Below are 17775 nucleotides of genomic sequence, written 5' to 3'. Positions count from 1 at the left end.
AAGGAAGGTACGGGAAAACCACCCACGGGGTAGCATAGAGAAAAGAACCGGGCCTGCCAGTTGTCAAAAGAGAAACGGGAACGAAATGAATGAAGGCTGCAAAGAAGGGAAGATACATGAACTAGGAATAAATAAGGAAGGGGAATCAGAGTAGTTATGAGGACTCTTTAGTCATAAATATGCCAGTTATGGGTATCTATGATAACGGGCAATCAATACAATTAATGCCCTTAATAAGTCCAAATTAAGTGTGAGAACCGTTATGATTATATTCTCCTATATAAGGATAAGAATTTCATTTGTAAACGGAGGTTACGATTATTACTGAAATACATACTATTATTCTTTGCTTACTCTACAAGTTTTAAGTCTTGGTTTCGAGTAGTGATTGTCAGTTCATTCTCTAATTTTTTTTTGTTAATTATTTCCATACTTCGATCTATTCTTCCTAAAATTGTTAGGAAAGTGAAGTAAATCTTGGTTATCAATAACCTTTTTTCTTCTAAATATTGACTTTGACCGAGAAATCTATTTTTGGTTAAACAATCTTATCGTTGAATGTGGGCATATTCTATCTATGTAGTAAACAATAATTTCAAGCAAATAAGGAAAATGAACAACTTCATTCGAATTCTCTAAAGTAGTTAAAGATTATACATGCATTTGGTATCAGTTTAACACATTTTATTTTGAATAAGGTACTGCATTTTATCTGTGGCCGCTTAGCTGGATCTAAGAGGAACCTAACTTTCAGATCATGTTTCATTTGAAGGATAATTGAAGTACTTGGAGAAATTTTTTGTGGTTCCACTAGTTGGATAAGATAGCTTTATATGATGGTGGCTGCCACTATTGTCATTTGAGTGAATGTCATTTCCTTCCCCGAGCAAATCCTTGGACATGCATTAAAAGCTGGGAATCTGGAAAATGACTCATGTTTGATCCATCCTTGCTCCAAAATCTGTATCTCTGACTTGAATTCTAAGCAATCTTTTCCCCGTATTGTTTTGGCAGAATAGCCTAGTAGACCATGTACTTTTTTCAGTTTGTCACCCCGGTTCATGTACTCTAAGAAGTTTCATCCAGACAGTTTTACTTGATCAAAACCTATGTTTAAACCCCTCCCCCCCCCCCCCCCCACAACCACACTGCATATTCCTCACTCGCTCTTACATGCATTACACATTAGATAATTAATACCATGTCAAAAAAGAATAACCAAAAATTAAAATTAAAGCTCATCCTAAATCCTCAAATATTCACCAATATCAGTCTGATGAAGCACTACAATCCCATTAGGATCCATCTTCCTACAATCTTGTGTACTCTTCGCACCCAAATCCGAATGCCACATACGACATGATAACACCATCACCCCTTCATTCTCCCAAATACTCTCCGTTATCCTCCTTACCCCACCTCCCTAAGACTAATTCCCTTTTTTCGCACCTTCTTCTCCTACTCAACAATAACCTTCAAAGTCACACTTCACTCGTTCATACTCTCTTGAAATTTTTAGGGTATTGTTCAATGGTTAAGAAGAATAAAAGTCTAAATTTTTGTCATCTTCCCCCTTTTTCAGCAACCAAAATCCTAAAACTTTTCCCATTTTCTGCAATCAATAGATCAAGAAAATACAATCTTTAAATTTATAAAAAAATTGAATCGTATGAAGTGAAGGTTTCTCTCCTCTGTCCCGTTGATTTTTCTTTGGTGGATGATAAGAAGAAAAAGCTGATGGACGAGTGGTGAAGGTCGGCGGTGACAGTGATGATTCCCAACGAGAAGAGTTGGAAGGAATGTGTTGTTGATGACCTTTCCAATCTACTCTGGCGGTGGTGTAGGCCTGTAGGGGCTGCCTCAGGCGATGCAAGTTTTCTTCTGTTGTTTCTGAGTCCATGGATGGAGGAGAATAAGGTAAAGGTTACTGGTGGTGCAAAGGTGGTGTTAGATTTGGAGAGGTGAGCTTTTCCGATGAAATTTCCGGTGTGGGATTTTGGGTGGAGACATCAATGGGGAAGAAGGGGAAACGAGGTGCAAATGTTTTATTTTGTTTTCCCGTCTTATTTTGGTCTCTTTTTTAATCTAATGAATTATACACATTTTGTCCAACTCAGCGTTCAAGTTGCCACATATTCTCCGTCAACGGTCACAGGAGTTTAAAACATAGGTTTTGATCAAGTTGAATTGTTTTGATGAAACTTCGTGGAATACAGAGGGACCGAATGACAAATTGAAAAAGGTACAGGTTTGTAGTTTTCATTCTCCCCTTTGTATAGAACGATTTCACATACATGGATTAACACGGTGACCGCTTGAAAGAATGTCAAGTTTAAGTGGAAATCTGTGAATGAAAGACATTGCTGGTGGGAATAGCCAAAGAGTTTCGCACAAAGCACCAAATAGATAGACTAGTTTGTCTTTCTTCTATGTTGAGAAACTTGAGGTTTTTATCTTCTTTTAGATGATTGTGGTTGAATTTCTTTCCTAATCCTTGTGTCTACTAAGAGACTTTTAGGTAAGAGCTACAAAAATCAAGTGAGAGTTGCACTTGTGGTGTCCCAGCAAACATCAAATTCAAGAAAGTCTCCCTCAGAAATTCTTGTACATTCCTCGGAACTCTATTCTTCCATAGGTTGTATGCTTTAACATATTCAGCTAATATGTCGAAGTCCTCGTCTTTGATTGTTTTGTTCATCAAATCCTCTTGCTTATGTGAAATGCAAGGATATAGAAATTGATCAAGAGCTTTCCATGCTTGAACGAGTTTTTACTCTTTACCAATGTGAGGCCAATTTTGCAATTTCCAACAAACTTCTAGTAAGATATATTTGTGCATAAGTGTATCCGCAACATTATTGCATGTCTTTTCACATGGCACATGAGGTAAACCAATAGATAAACTTCTTGGATCATGGTCAAGTCAATTTGGTAATTGCATCAAAAGTGAATCTTCGAAAAATGTCTTGCAAATCATATGGGGTCCCTTGTTCTGCAAAAGCATCAAGAATTGGTCAAGCCCTTTTTCAATAGTGTCCCATGTGTTCCTTTCTAGCAATGTCCCATCAAGGACATGGTGTTCTTCCTATGAATCTCCGAAACAACATTCAAGATCCCATTTTCCAATGTCTGAAATTTTACGGAACACAAGCCCCTTTGAATAGTTTGAGAAATTTCTACTAAGGGTGTGGTGGATATCTGCAGGATCACTAGTAATTAATATGTTCATGTTGGCAAGAACAGGACCATGGAACTCAATTGTGCCCTTAGTTTCTACAAGAACATCAACTGCATATTCAAGGACACGATGAGCATTTCGGATAAGTCCAGGTAACATTCCAAGGAGAGACCAATTTGTTGGCACTGAGCTTGATTTCCACCATCTATTTCTAAGGTACCACCATGCAGAATAAGTAAAACACATGATGATAATGAAGAGTGAGATAAAATTCAAGGACATCCATTAGGTTGTGGTTTCTTTTTCAAACAAGCTTTCGTTCTTTTAGTGTTTTCTAGCACACTAATAAGCTGTTTCAGAAACTACATGAAACATCATAGAAAAAAAGAGAGGATTTTTTAGAAATGATTATTGTTTGGAGGCTTATTGTCAGACGTAGCTATAATTTAGCTAATTACATTCTGTAGCTACTTATCGCTTGCCAGGGGATGTATGTCGTTGTATTCAATTCGATTGTATATACTGTATTCAATTTCACTCTATTGAATTCAGTTGTATTCAATTTCACTCTATTGAATTCAGTTGTATTCAAACAAAAACAAAAAAAGAAATAGGGCATAAGCCGTTGTATTCAATTTGGTTTGTGTATACCCCGTATTCAATTCAGCTATATTCATTCTTAACTATTTTACATTGTATTCAATTTCACCGTATTCAATTCGATTGTATTAAAACAACAAAAAATAAAAAATACAGTGATATTCGGCTGTATTTAATTCACTGTATACAAAAAAGAAATAAACTGTATTTGCATTAAAAAATACAAAATACCCTCAAATTTTAAGTGTATTTGAACAGAATATAATGTATTTTTATCATTGTATCAATAACAAAGAAGAGAAGAAAGTTTGCTGCAGATGGTGTCTTCCGGCCAAGCAAAACAATGCATACATTGTCTTAAAACTAAAAATGGAGACGAACAAAAATCTGGCCAGATCTGAGAATACACTATCATGTTGTATCTACCAAAATTTGGTCAGACGAATACACTCAGATGTGAGATACAAAGAAAGAGAAGAAGCCATGGATTTCGGCATCTCCCTTAGATCCAAATCTGGTGACGCCTTCGGTCTTTTTCCTTCATTGTTTTCGCTGCCGATAATGGACCAATTACGACTTCGTGATTTTTATATCTGGATCTGACGGTGGGATGAGAGAGAGAGAGAGAGAGAGAGAGAGAGAGAGAGAGAGACGGCTGGATTTGATGTTGGAGACGAGAGAATGGAGAGAGAGAGAGAGAGAGAGAGAGAGAGAGAGAGAGAGAGAGAGGTGGTTATTTGGTTGGGCTCCGGTAGAGCTTCAGAAGATGACCGACGACGACAGAGATGGACGGCGACCTTGCCGAGGGCGAAGAGAGAGGGAAAAACAAGAGAGATGGTTGAGAGAAAAGATTGATACATTGAAATAATTCCATGTATTTGACATAGCTACGATGGGTAAATTGAAAAGCTATGAAAAATAATTAAATTAAAAGGTACTCCCTCCGTTCACTTTTACTTGGCACATTTTGACTTTTCACACCCCTTAAGAAATAATAAATGAAGTGCATAATTTACCATGATACCCATATTAATTGATGCATATTTTATTGGATTTGAAAAAATAATTTGAAATGAGTAATAAATACTGTGGGTATAACAGGAAAAAATAAATTATCTTCTCTTGATATGCGTAAAGTGACAAATAAAAATAAAAATCTATTTTTAGTATACATTCCAAGTAAAAGTAAACGGAGGGAGTAGTTATTATCCATAAATAGATCTTAGATTACGTAAATTTTCCAAAAATAAATGGTGAGAGAGAGAGTGCACGCGCTTAAGTGTTTAAGTTCGCAACTATCTCTTCTACTCTGAAGGGGAGGAACATTACATTTTATAAGGAGAGTTTTGTAAATAAGATGTATAATTTGAAAGAACATTTGAAATAAATAAATACCTTGCAACTGGGTTCATTGGTTCAAAAAGTTTGGGTGTGAAATTTGAAGAAGTGTTGGTGATTGAAAATAATTGTTGGGTTGGGTTCGGCTGCTTCGCAATAGAGAGCTAAAAATTTGTGGGATTGAATTATTGTGCTTGTTCCTAAAATCGGCTACTGAATGTTGCGTGTTTGGAGGGATAATTTCGTGACCTCTATGGCTGCTTCTTCGAGTTCAAATCTGTAGCTTTTAAAAAAATCGAATTGATTTGTTGGAGGTTATTTGATTCTGGAGGTTGCTTCATATTGTTCCTTGAGCTTCATATTGTTATTTCCTAGCTGAAAGGTAAAGAAAAATGGCTCAAATCATGGTAGTCATTGTTAGGTTTTGAAGCTTGGAAGAAGAAACTTAAAAATGGGTTTTGTTGATTCGATGTTTGTTTGAAGAAATTATTTTTTGGGGTTTGTTCATGGAGTTGTAGGGAACTTGTATCTCAACTATGGTGAGGTTTGGTGAAGATTTGAGGTGTTTTTTATTGGATTTGGGATTGAAAAATAAAGAACTTGAGGAAGAATGCTCGAATTTCGTTTTTATTTTTGCAAAAATAGCCCAAATTTGTTCATTTTGCACCAGTGACCACCTTGCGCTAGTAACAACTTTATTTTTTTACCCAATTTCAAATATAGCATTTTTAGTTTATTTTTCCGTTCTTTTCTTATATATTCTAGCTAGTTTACTTAAGTATTAGTTCATACTTCATGATAAACTAGTTTTTGGGTGCTTTATTTTATTTCGTGCTAATTTTATTTGTACTTTTCTCTTTAGTTTCGTTGTTAATTTCTTGTTTCCATTGTCCTTTAGTTATTTTAGCTTCTTTGTTGAGTCACATAAACTCCATTCTCGCCCCGAAGTTGGAAGATCCACTTGAAAGTACCTTGATTGAGTTTGATATCAACTTTGGATATTCATCCAAGAGTGAAAAGGGGCTTGAATGGTGAGATTCTTAGAGTGTGTGCCTAAACGTCGAGGGTACAAGAGTGATACATGAGTGGTAAAATTTGAGTGCAATTCTTTGAGATACACTAAGGGAGTGAATTGGAGAGGTCCTTTTATTTTTAACTTGTTTTCTTTGTTTGTAGGTACTATGTCTTTGAATATTGGAGGTACTTCAACTCCAAAAGAGGGAGTCTCTAATGAGACCATTTTGAAGGCTTTACAAGCTTTGATTATGAAAGTTAACAACATGGAACATATGGTCAAGTCTCATGAAAACCTTCTTAACCAATGGTAAGGCTTGTCACCTAATCCTAACCAAGGAGTGGGAACTAGTGCAACACCACAAAATAGTTCTACTCCTACCACACCACACATTGCAAGGCTAATCAATCAACCACAAGTTGATAACAATCAAGTACCAAGACAAGGTCCACTTCCACAAGGTAGACAAGCAAGAGTTGAGCATAAACAACAACCTCTTAGGCCACAACAACCGTAAAATGACTTTGATGATGATTTGGACTATGACGAGCAATATGATAAACCGGTTAGAGTCCAACCTAGAAGGAATGGGTAAGGAAGCTTTACAGGGAGAGGTGGAAGGCATGGTAGGAATTTTCAAGGTAGAAACTTGAATGATGCTTATGATTATGATTATGATAGAAATGTTGGTAATGAGGAACATGGTAGAAGGTGGGAAGAAGAAGAGGACCGGGGTCTTAATAACATCAAGACTTAACTTCATACTTTCAAGGGAAGTAGTGACCCCAAGAAATTTTTAGAATGGGAAATACAAATGAAAAGGATGTTTGAGCTTAACAATGTATCCGATACAAAGAGGTTCAAGCATTCTATTTCTAAACTTGTTGGTTATGCTTTTTCTTGGTGGGAGAAAGAGAAACGGGATAGAAATAGAAATGAAGATATTGTCATTGACTTTTGGGGGTTTCTTAGAGTGGTTATGAGAACAAGATTTGTGCCCGAAGAGTATATGAATGACTTGCTTACCAAATTTTATAATATGAAGCAAGGAAACAAGAATGTGGAGGCTTACTTTGAAGAGTTGGAGACCACTAGGGTTAGAGACCATCTTGATGATAATGGAAGACTCGTGATTTCTAGATTTTTGGCGGGGCTTAAGCATGAAATCTCTCCAAATGACTTTGCACAAATTTGTTACTATACATGAGGTACTCCAAGGAGATATCAAGGTTGAAAATAAACTCAAAGAAGAGAGGCAACTCAAAGAGAGCAAATCCAAAAATTACAACACTTTATGGAGCAAAAACAAGAAAACTTGACAATCTCTTACAAATGAAAACAAGCCAATAGTTGACTCTAAGTGGAAAAATGACAAAGGCAAATCAAAGGTGGAGGTTAAGGAGGGAGGTAACAATTCTAAACTTTATTTCCAAAATCCTAACTCTAATAGGTGCTACAAATGTCAAGGATATGGTCATAAAATGAGTGAATGTCCTAATAGAAGAACCATAATCCTTATGGAAGAAGCTTATGAAAGGGGAAAAAGTAGAGAATTATGTGAAGAAGAGGAGGTCGAATGTGATGATGAAGTAGAATATGACACTCCTAATTTACCTTTGTATGTTGTTAGGAGAGTGTTGAGTGCACAAGTAATGGAAGATATGAACCAAATAGAGAACTTGTTCCATGGAAGGTGTAAGATTAAAGATCAAGTGTGTTCTTTGATTATTGATGGTGGTAGTTGTACTAATGTTGCTAGTGCTTCTATGGTTGACAAATTGAACTTGAAGACTCAAAGACATACTCGTCCTTATAAACTTCAATGGCTTAATGAATAAGTGTTGTTGAGTTTTAAAATTGGAAAGCATGCTGATAATATTCTTTGTGATGTGGTGCCCATGCAAGCATGTCATTTATTATTGGGGAGGCCATGGCAATATGACAAGGATGCTCTCCATTATGGAAGGACTAATAAATATTCTTTTGAGGAAAATGGCAAGAAAATAGTCCTTACTCCTTTGACTCCATTTCAAGTGAGTGAAGACTATAGGCATATGAAAGAATTGAGTGAGAGAGCCAAGAAAGAAGGAAAGGAAAAGATTGAAAAGAAAGAAGAGAGAAAACAAGAGAGTTCAAGTGAAGGGCATTCTTCTTATAATTCTTTCATGACTAATGCTTTTCTTGCTAGTTGTTTGGCTTATTGTATAGATCCTTAGAAGGAAAATTCAAGTGGAAGTCTTCAAGTAAGAACTCCAAGTGAAGTGACCGAAGCCACCCTAGCCCAAAGTGAAGATTCTTCCATTCTTCAAGGAGGTAAAATAGAATCTTTAGAAGTGCATCAAGGTATGATTGCTAAGCCTAACACTTTTTCTTCTTGTGATGAGCATAGTGATATTTCAACTGTTAGTTTGGGCACATTTATTGATTCTAATGATGCTTTGAATTGTGGAGATATACTAGATAGTGATTCTAGTTGTTTTGATGGTATGAATGACCTATTTGCTTATGAAGAAGCATTGATTGAGGTTGAGGAAAGTATAAAGGTTGCATCTTTATGTGATTTTGTTGAGTTTGATCCATTGATTCCTATTATTCATGCTTTCCATTTTGAGGATCATTCTTTAATTGGTGATGATTGCTTATTTGAAGGTGAATTGAGTGGTAAAGTTTCAAGCTTTACGCCATTTGATTCTTTCTTATTTGATTGTAAGATGGAATCTTTTGAGTTTGATTTGAATTTACTAATCAAAGGTTCTATTTTTGAGAAGTCGTTTGAGATTACTAATGAGATTGTTTTGGAAGCTAAACTTTTTGAAAAAGAAGAAAGTTCTTTACTTGATGTAAACTTTCTAACCTTTTTCACTCATATATTTGATAGAGCTAATTTGTTCTACTACACTAGTGCTTTGAGTTTAAAAGAAGTTGATAACTTTCATGTAGATTGGTGTGATGAGTTTACGAAAAAGCATGCAAAATCTTTCTTGAATGATAATATTGGTGAAGCCAAGAGATTTATTTTATTTGAACATACCATTCTTATTCTTGATTTTCCATGTCCTCTTGAATTCAAGAATGTCTTGTTTATTTGGCTTATACTTATGCTTGGACTTGATAAAGCTATGAGAGTTAATACTTTTCTTAATGATTCTTATATTGGGGCCCACTTGGTGTATATATTGGAGGTATTTCATGACAATTCTCATATTTTAGATAGCTTTTATGCTTTGTTTTGTCCATGGGTATCATTAGATTTTGGTTTGATTGGTAGATTTGCCTTACTTATTGGTTTGGATGCTTGGATTTACCATAAATTTGTTAAAATATGGTTTACTTATTAGTTTGAGGCACTTGATTATGTCCAAGTTAAAATTTTACTAGTGAAGCTCCCTTTCTTTTGCTTAAAGGTCCAAATTCGAGGACAGATTTCTTTTAAGGGAGGGAGGATGATACAATCTAGATAGCCATCGAGCATTGGAGGCTACTTTCATAATGGGGCGGCTACATGTATAATTTCACCAACAATTATAGACTATATTACATTTGGTGGCTATATTTGTAATATTTAGCTCCCTAGTATTAATAGCCCTTAAGGCTCTCATTTTAGGGTGAGCTTATTTTGATATTGTGAATGAAAACTCATTGAGAGTGTTAAAGATGAATTCCTATGTTGGTTGATTACTTGTTAAGGTGAACTTTCAAGAGGATTGCTTCCCCTTGAGGGTTGTTCCTATAGTAAATGAGACTCCACTAGTCTCCAAAAAATCCACCGTGTGAAGAATCTGTTGGCATCGGTCTATGAAATCCTGAGCATCCTCTGACTCAGTCCCACTGAATCATGGAGGCCTGAGCCTCCCAAACCGCTCTAGCCTCTTCTGCTCCTCGTCACTCATCGGTGGACCCACCTGGGCATGAGCAACTATAACCAGCTGGGCTAGTAGTACCCCGGAGTCTGAAGCCCCTGAACTACCTGATTTGGAGTACAGGCGACGGGAGTATGAGTACCTCTCCTGGCCTGAGAAGTGGCAGTCGCGACCGGAACTGAAACCACCTGAGCAAGGCTAGTGCATACAGTCAGTATCTGTGCCAAACCTCCTGAAGGCCTAGAATCACAATGGGCACAGCTGGTGCCTGAGCTAGTCCCACCGGCTCAACCACACCTGGGATCTGCTCCTGAGCCGGAGCAACTATTGGCTTCATGGGTGCTGTTCTGGCTGCTACATAAGTTGCACCTCGGCCTCTACCGCAGCCCCGGCCTCTCGTGGCCCTAGCTGGTGTATTAGTGTCTGTCCGCCCGATCCGGTAGCACGTGTCCCCACCCTCTATGAGAGAATAGAATAATAGAAGTTTAGTTTCCGGAATCAACAAATTCGCACGACAAGAGTACAAGAAAGTGAAGTTTTCCTAATGGTTCGGTAGCCTCTCGAAGATAAGTACAGACGTCTCCGTACCGGTCGGCAAGACTCTATTAAACCTGCTCAATGACTCGTGAGACCTATGTAACCTAGGCTCTGATACTAACTTGTCACGATCCAAAACTTAACATGCTGTGATGGCACCTATCACAGTACCAGGCGAGCCGACAACCACAAATAACTACGTATTTTTAAATTGAAAACAAGATGAAGTCGGTTTAACAGTAACAACTCTCATAAATAGTCGATAAGAAATATTGCGACTCAAATATAAAATCCCCCAAAATTCGGGTGTCACTGAGTATATGAACATCTAAATGACAATACAGCCAAGACTTCGGATACAATTGTCTGGAAAGATAGAACAATGCTAAATAATGAAAAAGAAGGAGAGTCGGGGTCTACAGACGCCAAAAGAGCTACCACTACTAGAAATTGGAGTTATGGCAACGCTTTTTATTGCTATAGATCCGTAACCGTTGCTATATATAGTCTATTGTTACGATTTTAACTGTTACAAATAATTATTGGAACTACCGGGACACTTAGCAACTGAACCGTTGCAATAGTCTTAAAACCGTTCCGATAGAGGTATATATGGCAACGTTTTGTATAACCGTAGCAATAAATCAATCTATGGTAACAGTTATATCTATTGTTACGGTCATTAATTCCCTCATTATTTTTCACCCAAATTTTATATACTCGCTAAAATGGCCATCATATGATTTTTAATTTTTATTTTTTAGTTTTTAAAGTACTATGAAATACGTAAACCCCTAAAAATTAGGGTACAATCAGCTCACTATCGGCGGAAATTACAAGGAGATCGTTTATCTCCTCCAGTCATCTTCACCACTTCTTCCAGCAAAATAGCTCCTCCAGTCCCCAAATCACCTTGAAATCAGATCAAAAATCAGCGAAAATCAGTCAAAAAAACCTCGAAACAATCACCTCTCTGCAGTAATTCGTTTTCCTTCAAAAATTCCCATTATTTGTTTATGTTTATTTACTGGAAAAGACCTCCAACTCCAATTCGGTCGTCTTCTTTGGCGAGTTGAGGCCGCGCTCGGCTGCTGCTCTTCTTAATCTCCTTCTCCGGCGAACTCGGTTGAGAAATCGAGTGGTAAGCACCTTTCTTCTCTCCCTGTATTTTCTTCTATGCGTACCTCTTCCGTCCGGAACCCTAATATCTTTTTTATTCAATTATTTTTGTAAAATACGAACTGTGAAATAGATCTTATGCTTTGTATCTACTCTCGGTGCATAAATAATAGCCTCAAAATATGCTTTGTACAGTGCTTTGTATTTTTGCTAGTTAAATAGTGAATATGGCCATAATAGATTGAATCTTTATCAGTAATTCGTGTGTTTTCATCAGTTTTAGAGGTTAGCACTATTACAGTAGTAATATGTAGTAAAAAAACACTTGGACCAAATCTATAACTCACTCGTTCAGCTAAGCTGTGACTATCAGTGGCTTGACCTCGACGTGCTCTGATATGAATATAGTCAGGCTTTTTATCTTCAGTAATTTTGGACTTATCCTTTGAAGATTCAGAAGATTCCTTACTGTTGTTACTGTTATTGGAGCTCCTTTTGTTGTTGTATTTCTCTGTTGTTAGTTGTTACCTTGGAATCTTCCTCCTCTATGCATTCTTTCATTTTTAATTCGCTTACATTTTTCAAGCATTGTTAATCAGACCTGTAATTTTTGCTATGCATTGTTAATCAGACCTCTATGCATTCGTTTACAAAAAAGTTATGAAGGAAATTAAGTTTAGAACAAATATTTTTCGGGGCAACTAGCTCAAATTTTATTGCTGTGTATATGTTGAGGTTTACTTATTGGAGAAATAAAAATGCATATGCTGAGGCTTGTCATGATATCACGTAAATATTGTGATACAAATCTTAGATGCATTTATCTATGTCAATCAAATATTTATTTAAAGCTAGAAGCATTATGTAGGACAGTCTCGAGGTATAGATGCTCAATCACCGAGAAAATCCACAAAAAAGTTAAAGAGAAATGCAATTGGGACAAAAAACATGTCGTAGTTCCATCGCCCGAGGAAGCGATTACTACCCACGTGGAGGGGTTCCTAAGTGTTTACACTTACCCCTTCACGTTAGGGCTGTTCATTTGGATCGGATATCCGAACCGATCCGCTCAATTTCAAATTTCGGATTTCGGATATTTGAATCGGATTTCGGATTGTGTTTATTAAAATTTCGGATATTCGAATCGGATTCAGATTGGTATACTTGTAATCCGATCCGATCCGAAATCCGAAATTATTAGGGCATGTATAAATATTAAACTTTAATTTCGGATAGTCACTACTTCCTTTATATCTTCCTCCAAGTTATTACCTTTACAATTGGTGGATTTAGCTATATTGGCACCATAGTACTCTCATAATTGCATAAACACGAATTTTTCTTATTGTATTGCCTCTTTTACAAAGAAAATATACATATGAGTTTGCAACTTTGAGGCATAATAATCCGATCCGAAATTCAAAAATCTGATTCGATATTAATTCGGATCGGATTGCATTTTGTAGAATCCGAAATCTGAATCCGAAATATGCTAAATCTGATCCGATCCATGCACAGCCCTACTTCACGTTAGGTCCCTTAGATCCTGTCATCGTCGCCTTCTGCAAGAGATACGACGTGACCCTCGGCCAGATGCATCCTTCCTTTTGGAGGATAGTGATTCTCCTCTGATTCCTCATAAGCAAAATCAAGGGGTGTCTTTTCACCTTCGATCACCTTATGCGTCTTTACAGTCCCCGACTCTATCAAGGGGGGCTGATCAAGCTTGCTCGCCAAGACAACAAAGCCCCATTCTCGAGCATAGATGAAGCTCGTGACCGAGGTTGGATGGGCCGATTTGTTCGAATAAGGACTTCGGACCCGATCCCTACTGAAGACATGTCATTTCCTGAGAAATGGAACATGCATCGTAAGTATTACTCCGCCTTGGATGTTTCTATTTGATGTTTTACTTCTTGTCTTCTTTCTATATTTATGTTTTCGATGTTGCAGTTGTGGCCCAGATGCCGGAACTCAAGCAATGGGTTGAGGGCCTGGTATCGCAGAAACCATACTCCGAGCGTGCTTGGATGGAGCTATCAAAGGGTCGATGGGAGGCTCGCAATCACGGTAAGTTTCTCCCCTAGATCGATTTACCGTTTGGGTTTCTTTCTCGAACTTACTCAACTTTTTTCTTTTGTAGGTCTCGGTAAGGATGTTGCAATGAGGCCCCCATCTGGCGACAAAGAAGTTCTTCCCCAACCACATGCTCCGAAGCAGGCCAAGGATAAAAAGAGAACGGGCTCCGAGTTCCTCGGGCTCGGAACAGAAAAAACCGGCGAGGAGGTCTCGCAAGCCAAAGGGGGACACCGATGCTATGACTTCGGACTCAATTCGCTGATTAAGGGATGAGTCCGAAGAAGAAGAGGAAAATAGTTCTTCACTTGTGGCCCGTGTGCGGGCTAATGTTTTGATACAAAAGTCTTCCAAACTGGCGGAGGTTGGTGAGGGAGCTTTGGTCGAAGTTCCTGAACTAGGAAGAGTTGAGGCCACTCCGTCCCAAGCCGAGATGGTCAAAGGAGAGACCGGGGGTGAGGCTTCTCGGGCAGGGGAAGATGTTTAGAGGGACGAGCTCGGGGTGGTCAATATTTTTGGATCCCCTCAGATTTCGGACGCTATGATCTGTGAGGCCAACATGTTGGAAAGTCGATCTTACGAGGGTATTCAGGGGGCAACTGATATCCATGCCTTTTTGGATAGGCTTGAGTTCGCTGCCTCAGAGGATATTACCAGGTTTGGTGGATTATCGGTATCGAAGAAAGTGCCATCATCGGGCACTATCGGGTCTTCGTCGAGCCCAAAACTGGTGGATCGATTCTCGGCCCCGAGTGTTAACCCCGACCGTAGGCGGAAGATAATGCTTTCTATCCCGGAGGATGTCCGAATTCGGGAGGTGCATGAGGCTGAGGTTCGGGACCTCGTTGAGAAGAATGACACCTACAAGCTTCTTAGTGAGAAGCTTCAGGCAAATTTGGTAACGGTTCGGGATGAGCATGCCGAGATGGCTGAGCAGGTATTTCGAGTGCTTCACGATAATGAAGACGAATTGGAGATAACTACTAACGACCCGATTCTGCAGGTCCGACAGAGGCTCGAACAAATCGGACGGCTCCAAACGCAGGTGGATGCAATACAGGCTGAGGCGGAAGAATTCGAAAAGAACACGGACATCCTAGCCTCCAAAAAGGAGACCGTCCAAGCTCAATTGGAGTCGGTCGAGGCCCAGCTCCAAGCTGCAAAAGAGAAGGCCTCGGTGCAAGTCGAGAAGATCAAGGAACTTCAGTACCGATTAGATTTGGTCGTTTCTGATAAGGCAAGTTTGGCCAATGAACTCGAAGTGGCCAGATCCGAGGTGGTCGTAGCTAGATCTGAGGTGGCCATAGCCAATGAAAAAGCTGATGCTAAAGTTGCCCAGTTTAGGGTTGATGTCGAAGTTAACCAGGACAAGGCCAAGGGCATGGTGAAACATGCGAAATGGCAGGCTCGAAGGGAAGCCCTCGAGGGGGTTCAGGCCCAGGGTTTCGATATCAAGGCTGAGATTGAAAATGCTAGAGTATAGGAAGCCAGAGCCCGAAAGCTAGCCTCCCCTAAGGAAGACTCTGAGAATTCAAGTGAATCCAGGACGGAGAAGATTCCGAGGATGGAGATGTGACCTCCGATGGAGACCAAGCCTCTTAGGACTTTTTGTTTTTTCTTTTGCATTTTTTCCGAGGCTGTTTTTGGTCGTCGTAAATTTTTGTATTAGGCCGATTTGTTCTTTGTAAAAAACTATTGTGTATAAATATAAGGCTTTTCTTTCTCGTTCGGCTCTCATATTTTTCCTTTGCTTTATTTGTATTTATAAAGGTTGAAATGCCTTAGCATGAAATAATAGGGTGGTGTTCGAGGGTTAGAACAAACCTTGCCTTTATTTCCTTTCTGGGTTAAGGCATTATTGGGGTTCGATGTTACCAAAGTTTTTTCCGGAAAATATCTTATGTTTGAGACTTTGCCGAGGGTAGCCTTTAGAACCGGTTGTGGAAGAATATTTTTCGAAGGCTTATTTTTGTTACGGATTTGGATTTCGGACGTCTCCGAAGCATGTTAGATTTAGCCGTAGCCTTTTAGTTCGGAAGTTACCCATTGGGCTTATTTCCCATTTTATCCGGGCTTACCCGAGATAATAGTCCCCGAGTAGAGTGGTCGTGACCTTTAGAAATCGGGGAATTGCCTATTAGGTCTTTTGCTCCCGAGGCCTGATGACTTGGGCCGTTTGAGTCGGGCAGTCCTCGAGTGAAGGGATGATCTTTTGTATGGTACTTATGTATTTGCCCTTGGACTTGTTATTTTTGGAAGTACAAAACTCTTTGAGATGTAAAGAGAAAAAATTTCACACATAATATGATCGCAAGAAAGTGCTTCTCTTTATTCTCGATCGAGACAATCATACATGCGTACATGTTTTATGTCAGGGTTCGAACGATCTACGTGGGCACGACTCGTTTTGACCGTTTGGCCCTTACAATAAATCCTATCTATCGAGACCCTCCCTTTATAGAGTAGTTTTCTTGCTAGAGTTAATGTTTTGAAGATAGTGCATATCCGAGGGTAGCCCCCCAATATTCAAGGTTGATTGCAAAGGAATCTCGAATATTGTTATATTGATCTTCAGTGCTGATTCGTAATCGGGTTCGATTCTAAGTTAGCACGTTTTCATTGTTGCCTCATTAAAAACCTAGACGAAAAAAACCATTTGGGACAAAATTCGTCTGAGGGAAAAATAGTGCAACACGTGCTTTCAAACCTAAAAGACTTCATCCTGTTCACTAAAAAAATCCATCGTCGTTTCGTGTAGACCACCTGCAAGTGTTAATCTGCAATAGAAAAGGAATGGAAAAGGGGCGTACCTTAATAATGGTACCGTTTTATGTGAGATATGTTCCAATTACTTGGCAGTTATTCCCCATTCATCGTTTCGAGCTTGTATGACTCTTTTCCGGTGATTTCGAGGATTTGGTACGGTCCCTCCTAATTCTGACTCAATTTTCCTTCATTGGGTTTCGGGTGTTGAGGGTGACTTTCCTTAACACTAAGTCCCCGATGCTAAAATATCGAAGATTAGCTCTTCGATTGTACAATCTCTCGATCTGTTGCTTTTGGGCGGCCAATCGAACGAGGGTGGCTTTACGCCTTTCGTCCAATAATTCTAGGCTTGTATTCATGGCCTCGTTATTTTATTCCTTTGTCACATATCGGAACCAGATACTCGGTTCTCCGACTTCGATAGGTATTATAGCTTTGGCTCCATAAACTAATAAGAATGGAACTAATAAGAATGGGGTAGCCTTGATACTGGACTTCGAAGTTGTGCAGTATGCCCAAAGAACTTCGGGCAGAATTACCTTCCACTTTCCTTTGGCGTTGGTTAGCCTCTTCTTAAGATTTTGGATGATGGTTTTGTTGGTCGATTCGGCTTGTCCGTTCCTGCTAGGATGATAAGGTGTTGATAGGATTCTTTTAATCTTATGATCTTCGAGGAATTTGGTCACTTTGCTTCCGCCGAACTGTTTCCCGTTATCACACACAATTTCGGATGGCATCCCGAATCAACATATGATGTGATCCCAAATGAAGTCGATGACTTCCTTCTCCCTAAATTTCTTGAAGGCTTGTGCTTCAACCCATTTAGAAAAATAGTCAGTCATAAATAAAATGAATTGAGCTTTACCTGGTGCACGTGGGAGAGGGCCAATGATGTCCATTCCCCACTTCATCAATGGCCATGGTGACAAGACCGAATGGAGCGGTTCCCCGGGTTGGTGTATCATTGGTGCATGCCTTTGGCATTTGTCATATTTTCGAACAAACTCTTTCGCATCTTTTCCCATATCGATCCAGTAATAGCCGACTTTGATTACCTTTTAAATCAGTGATTCGGCACCGCAATGATTTCCGCAAGTGCCCTCGTGAACTTCCCTCAGAACATACTCGTTGTCTCCTGGTCCTAGACATATCGCTAATGGACCGTCGAACATTCTTCTAAACAAAGTTCCATCTTCAAACAAGGTGAATCGTGCTGCCTTCGTGCGCAGGGCCCTCGATTCTTTCGGATCTGAGGGAAGCTTTCCGGTTTTTAAATACTCTATGTA

The 17775-nt window shown here is 39.0% G+C and overlaps 1 protein-coding gene and 1 pseudogene across 4 annotated transcripts; one reads left to right on the top strand and one right to left on the bottom strand.

Annotated features, from left to right (window-relative positions):
- Positions 1-783: 783 nt before the first annotated feature.
- Positions 784-3827, bottom strand: LOC142180289 (alkane hydroxylase MAH1-like; annotated as a pseudogene).
- A 7511-nt stretch (positions 3828-11338) lies between these two features.
- On the top strand, positions 11339-15447 carry LOC107765403 (uncharacterized). Of its 4 annotated transcripts, XM_075251775.1 has the most exons (5): positions 11339-11669; positions 12521-13517; positions 13601-13717; positions 13791-14660; positions 14727-15447. In XM_075251775.1, the coding sequence occupies exons 4-5, from the start codon at positions 14265-14267 to the stop codon at positions 15204-15206; spliced, it is 876 nt and encodes a 291-aa protein (XP_075107876.1). In that variant the 5' UTR covers positions 11339-11669; positions 12521-13517; positions 13601-13717; positions 13791-14264; the 3' UTR covers positions 15207-15447. The 4 variants fall into 3 exon arrangements, with proteins under 4 accessions (XP_075107876.1, XP_075107875.1, XP_075107877.1 ...); XM_075251774.1 differs by having other exon boundaries at positions 13791-15447; XM_016584042.2 differs by lacking the exon at positions 12521-13517 and having other exon boundaries at positions 13791-15447.
- The last annotated feature ends 2328 nt before the right edge of the window (positions 15448-17775 follow it).

The sequence above is a fragment of the Nicotiana tabacum genome, chromosome 4, assembly GCF_000715075.1.
Source record: "Nicotiana tabacum cultivar K326 chromosome 4, ASM71507v2, whole genome shotgun sequence".
In the NCBI taxonomy this organism is placed as follows: Eukaryota; Viridiplantae; Streptophyta; class Magnoliopsida; order Solanales; family Solanaceae; genus Nicotiana; species Nicotiana tabacum.
This window is presented reverse-complemented; position numbering and strand designations above follow the sequence as displayed.